Here is a 5,839-nt window from a genome sequence, read left to right as displayed (position 1 = left end):
CAATTCCAGCCAACCTGATCCCGAAAAGATGGCTACAAGGGAGGTTGGGAAGAGCGGGCCAGGTCCTTGCCCAGACGATGTGTAAATCATTTGAGCAAAACGTAGACATAATCTCGGAGCACGGGTATTGCGACTGTGCACGTGCCAGAGGCTTTTATTATTGTCTGCCCGCCGCTCGTCTGATTCGCCCCAAAACGGCAAAGGACCCTAAAAAATTCATAACATGTAGCGCCGCATATCCCGAAAATCCACACCCAAAGACGGCGACAATGTGAGCGCCCATCAGCAGCCATCAGCGACCAGGATGCGGAGTTTGTGGATGTGAATGTGAATGGGGATGTGGATGTGGATGCGGGTGCCACTGAGCCAGCAGCCATCTCGCTGAGTGGCGGTCTTACGTGGCAATGACATGGGGGGATAAAAGTATCATTGCTTTTAGAGAGAGTCCTCATCGCGGGCCTCCTTAGTCCTCCTAATATTATCAGGACGAAGCCAAGGCTCGGCCGTCCGTCCATCCGTCCGTCCGTCCAGCCATTGTGGCCACAATAAAAATTCGCATTCCCATTATATAGCCATCACCGTTGTTACTGCTATTCGCACACCCCACCTAAATGGTAAAAGTGGGGAGTTACGGATGTGGGCGTACACAGAGAAAGATTTCGGTAGGAGTGGGTTTTCTGTGAAATATGACAGCATATCTAAATTAAATATAAATGATCATTTTACCGCTTCAAAAACGTATGATACATGGTTATTAAAATTCTAAATGAATGGCTTAGCGTATTGTTATACACAAAATGATAGTATTTCAAAAAAGTTTAGTTCATGTGTAGCAAAACCCAGCGGCAATCAATAAAAACTCCGAAAATGAAATGAATGCCGTTTAATGGGCTGCGAAGGGGGGAGGGGGGGCGAAAAATTAGACAATGCCTAGGAGTTGTGCATCATAAACACTTTAAAAATCATTTTTGGCCAAAAGTTGAGCAAAAATATTTATATAAATAGCTAAACCGATGCGAACTAAACTTTTTGTGAGTTATATATTGCGTCTACAATTTGGAGAGCAAGCTCAAAACTTTCATTATGCAAAAGTTTTTTAATAAAAGTGCAAACATAGTGGCAGCTGACTCCAAAAAATACCGCTCCTACTCTCTCTTTCCTCTTCATTTTGGCCACATGGCTAACACACACACGCACGCACACACACACAGACACATCGACATGCACATGCACTTGGCCGTTATTAAAACCAACAGTTTTGTTTACTGCCACGCGGAAGTGAGTGTGTGGTTGTGAGCCATCTATTCCCAATTGCATATAACAAAGTTTTTGTGAGCCGTTTTTCGACCTTTTTACCTGGCCGACAAAGATATCGCACAAATTCAACGAATGGCTTGTGGTGCAAATGGTATTTAATTAAACATTTGAACTCCGCAGCTAGCTGCATACACGAATTGATATTGTTGTTAGGCCAAATAATTAGTGTGATTCACTCGTTATCTGTCGACCAGTGAGTTTCTGTCATCAGCACAAATGCCACTGAATCAAATGAATATTCTCGTGTTCACACATTTGCCTCTAATGCTGCCATTTGCGAATTTCATTCTCATTCTGGTTCTAATTTAAATTAATTAGTTTTATGTGAACCACAAGGCAAACTCTCCATAAACTAATAATACATTGGCAAGCGTTCAAGGAGAGGCCAAAACTGAATAGTTAATTAAATATCGTACACACTTTTATGTGCAGCTAAAAACAATATTGCGGTATCGCAAAAATGTGACTAATAAAGCGGCGTAATAAAAATCATAATAACATTTTAAATGTTTAATTTAACATAAAAAGTGTGTAAAAAAGTAGAGAGGAGCCCCATAACATACAGGCAGCCAACTGAGTTGGCAGCGATATTACGTATACGCACGCATGCACATGGCGACATGGCAAATATTTTGTATGCAAAATAAAGTACTCGAAAAGTCACTTAAAGTGTGTCGCTGGGCGGGGCTGCTTCCTGACTAACCGCCTGACTAGAGGGGCATAAAGAGCGTAAAAAATGTTAAATGATAAATAAAATTTACAACCGCAACAACAGAGCCAGCAACACCAACAAACACCAAGCCGGCAACCAAGCAGCCAAGCAACCAACATCGAGCATATGTGGCAAGCGAAGAAGTTTCGCCTTTCTCGCCCATTTGGGTCGGATGCCTTCCCTCGAACGAGCGACATAATAAAATGCAATTTAGACATCAAAAATACACAGTAAATGGAGCAAGAGTAGCAAGTCGCAGCTGACAGGACGAAAAAGGACGACAGCCAGGCGGCAACGAAAGGAGGAGGTTCGCGCAAAGAGTCACAGACGGACGCGTGACTGACAAGCGAGGGGCGAGGAACCACAGCCGCATCCGCATCCGCACAAGCATCCACAGCCGCATCCGCGCCAAAACGACAAACAGTCGAAAGCGCGCAACACGCAGGACAAAGGACGATACACTTAAAGAAAATTTCAAAACTTAAAGACAAATTTTGCTTGAAAGTAGAAAAGTAAAGTAATATTTGCTAAACAAATAGATGGCTTCTTTTAGCTATAACATTTTATTTTATTTTTATATTGTTTATATATGTACTTGAATTGTACTTTTAAAGATTACTTTCTTTCTTACAGTGCCAATCGCATGTTTGAGGAGGAGGCTGTGCGTGCGGTCCAAAAGGATTGCTGGAGAAGACAATTTACTGGCAACGATATGTTATTCTTTCTTTCCGCCAGCGAGCTTTGCCCTTCTGCAACAGCTCCGCCGTCCAGTGCATATTTAAAAGCAATGCTGTGGCATACTTTTCACCGAGTGGAGCTGGGAACTGGAAAATGGGAGCTGGGAAAAAATAGAGGAGAGCAGTCCCTTGGCCAATTCAATCGGGCGGCAGCAGCAAATCAAAGCAGAGAGCTGCACAGGTGACACAGGAACCAGCGGGCCAGCACGAGCGGCATGCCGGCTCGTAGCGGGACAACAAAGGTGTGCACTTAATTTAATTAGAGCCGGTAACGAATGAAGAGGGGGGGGGGGGGGGGGTCTACCCTTCTTGGCCAACTTGAGCGCCCACTTTTCCAGGCCGAACTGGCGATGTAATGGTCTGGAAATGGCATTTGGCAGCCTGCGAACAGCGGCGGAGAACGCGCGAGCCTTTTGTGAAGATGAATTTCATTTCATTAAACACAAATTTCATTGTGTGCGCTTAAAGTGAAATTAAATAAATGAGGAGGAGGTGAAGGCACCAGGAATGGGGGTAAAAGGGTTATGTCCATGACAAATGCACCGTGAAATCGCTGCTAAAATCCTCGTCCTTGCAGTACGTGTGTGTGCAAAGTCTGCCTTGCCATTTTCCCGATTTTCATTCGGTTTCCGTTTCTGTTTCTGTTTCTGTTCCCGTTCGTGTTTGTATTTTAATGCAAATTGTTGTAATGTTAAATGAGTCACAAAATTGTTGTACATCACGGGGATTAAATGAATTTTAAAACTCGACATTAAAAATGGAATACGAAATGTGCAAAACTGCATAATGTTGTTCGCTTTGGTTTGGTGACACAAAAGGCTGGGATGACGGTGGCGTATGCGTAATGTGCTTATAACTATAACGAAATTCGCGTGCTCTGGATGCAAATGAGAAGCGCAGGAGTGCAGGAATACAGGATGGCGATTTATAAATGTGCACATCCTAGATTCTACCACCAGCTCTTGACCTTGTGCAACACTGTCTTGAAGACGGGCACCTTCACGGGAAACGGCTTGGGCACCTTGATGGGCACATATTTGACCACATGATAGGGCACATGCTTCTCCACCGGCACTGGGATGTGTTTCTCCACGGGCACAGGGACCAGGCGCTCCACCGGAACCTTCAATTCCTTCTCCACCGGCACCTGAACGTTCTTGGTGATCGGTATGTGAATGGGCACTGGCTTGCGAACCGGTATGATGACCGCATGCGATATGGGTATCTTCACCTCCTTCTCCACCGGCACGTGCTGCTTCTTCACATGCTTCACCGGCACATAGTTAATGATATCCACATGATGCGAGTGATGGGTGTGTCCCTGGCCGTGACCACTTGCCTCCGACAAGTAGTTGGAGCTCTGCTCCTGCCCAGCATCGGGATGCTCCTCAAAGTCATCAGCACCAGATCCGCTCGAGGCAGATGAAGCCGATGATGAAGCCGATCCAGAAATGGATGGTTCATGATGGCCAAAATACGAAGAGTGCTGTTCCTGCTCCTGCTGATGCTGCTTCTGCTGCTGTTGGTGGTACAGTTGCTGCTGTTGCTGCTGCAGTTGCTGCAGCTGCTGCAGATGCTGTTGTTGCTGCTGCTGTTGGTGTTGCAACTGCTGGTGGTAAAGCTGCCCCTGTTGGTCATCATATCCAGAGTACGGCGGCAGGAAATTTCCCATTGAAATTTTATCGTACGCATAGGGATGAGCCGCCTGCTGCTGTTCCGGCTGCTGCTCCTCCGGCGTCGATGACGACCACTGTGCGTAGTCCTGCTCGGGACCAGATCCAGCTGAACCGTAGGCCGGCAAAAATCCACCATTATGTGCGGCACCGGGATAATTGTAAATCGGCGAATGTTCTTGATTGTTCTCCAATCCACCGCCAGATTGTCCATTTCCCGAGCCGAAATCATGGGCTCCAGCTGCTGCAACGGCAGCCACCGCGGCGGCATCTTCATTGTGCTCCTCGTAAATCGGTATCTCCTGTTTGGTGGAGCCCAGGGCCAGTGCCTCCGTATGGGTGGGCGCCACCGAGCCGTACCCATTGGAAATGTGTCCCAGGCCCGAGAGATTTGTTAGCCCGTTGAGCACGTTGGCCAATCCTTGCCGGGAGCCTGAGGAATGGCCGCTGCTAAAGGCCCTCCTTTCACCCGCATTTCCCCGTGGAATTTTGGCCAAGCCATACCGATGATTGGGATGATGCTGCATCGGCTGATCCATTGGCAGCCATCGATTCTCGAACAAAGACCCCATATTGTGATACAATGGGTGGTTCTTGGCCGTCTCTGTCGAGGATGTGGTGCTGGCGGTGGCCCCACTGACAATTGTCAGTATGGTGGTGGCTGCTGCAATCAGCGGCATCTGCTGCGGACAATAATACACAACGATTTAATATGCAAAACACTTCAGTGGAGCTAGGATCAAAGGATATTAAAACGGGAAAGGAGTCGACTAACAGATATCTTCACCTAACTTTCATTAAGCAAAAGATAACTTCTGAATTTGTTTTGACTATTTTACTAGATATTTTAACTAGTCATTTTGTTTTAAAATTTGCAGATTTGAGTATCCTTTCTTTAGATCTCTTAGCTTCTTTCTGTTCATTCCATGAGTATCACTAGCCGCAATAGGAAAAAAGTGCTCAATAGCCGATGTCTTTGTATTCCAGAATTTTTGCATAATGCATTTTTAATATCCTTGACTCCGAAGCCAGTCGCTCCTTGCAATGCCATCCACATTCCACACTCACCAAATTAACGTTCGCCATTGGGCCTGGTGGGCTTCGAACTCTGGCTGGGATTGGGCTAAGACCTTGACTGCGGCTGCTGGCCGACTGCTGCGATGGTAATGTGGCCAAAGCCAAGACGGGACAGCGTTTTTATATGACCAGGACGGAGTTGCCGCGAGAGGAAAACTCTTACACAATGTGCAGCAGCACAATTTTCAGCATCCAGCTCTGTTGATAGAAGGCGGCTGGCCAAAAGTGAGTGTTAGCCATTCGCTGTTGACCTGTTGCCATTTATCTCGCGCTTTTGCCATAGCATTTATGAATTAAGTTACGCGATCAAATCCAATTGTACA

General features: G+C 46.2%; 1 protein-coding gene across 2 annotated transcripts; it reads right to left on the bottom strand.

Annotated features, from left to right (window-relative positions):
* Nucleotides 1-3,503: 3,503 nt before the first annotated feature.
* On the bottom strand, nucleotides 3,504-5,525 carry LOC6607504 (putative mediator of RNA polymerase II transcription subunit 12). Of its 2 annotated transcripts, none has more exons than XM_002032237.2 (2): nucleotides 5,508-5,525; nucleotides 3,504-5,122 (listed from the first exon to the last, which is right to left on the bottom strand). In XM_002032237.2, exons 1-2 carry the CDS (start codon nucleotides 5,523-5,525, stop codon nucleotides 3,716-3,718), a joined length of 1,425 nt encoding a protein of 474 aa, XP_002032273.1. In that variant the 3' UTR covers nucleotides 3,504-3,715. The 2 variants fall into 2 exon arrangements, with proteins under 2 accessions (XP_002032273.1, XP_032578041.1); XM_032722150.1 differs by having other exon boundaries at nucleotides 3,504-5,119.
* Nucleotides 5,526-5,839: the final 314 nt, after the last annotated feature.

This window comes from Drosophila sechellia, chromosome 3R (genome assembly GCF_004382195.2).
Source record: "Drosophila sechellia strain sech25 chromosome 3R, ASM438219v1, whole genome shotgun sequence".
In the NCBI taxonomy this organism is placed as follows: Eukaryota; Metazoa; Arthropoda; class Insecta; order Diptera; family Drosophilidae; genus Drosophila; species Drosophila sechellia.
Note: the sequence above shows the minus strand (reverse complement) of the source record. Positions and strands in the feature narration are given on the sequence as shown.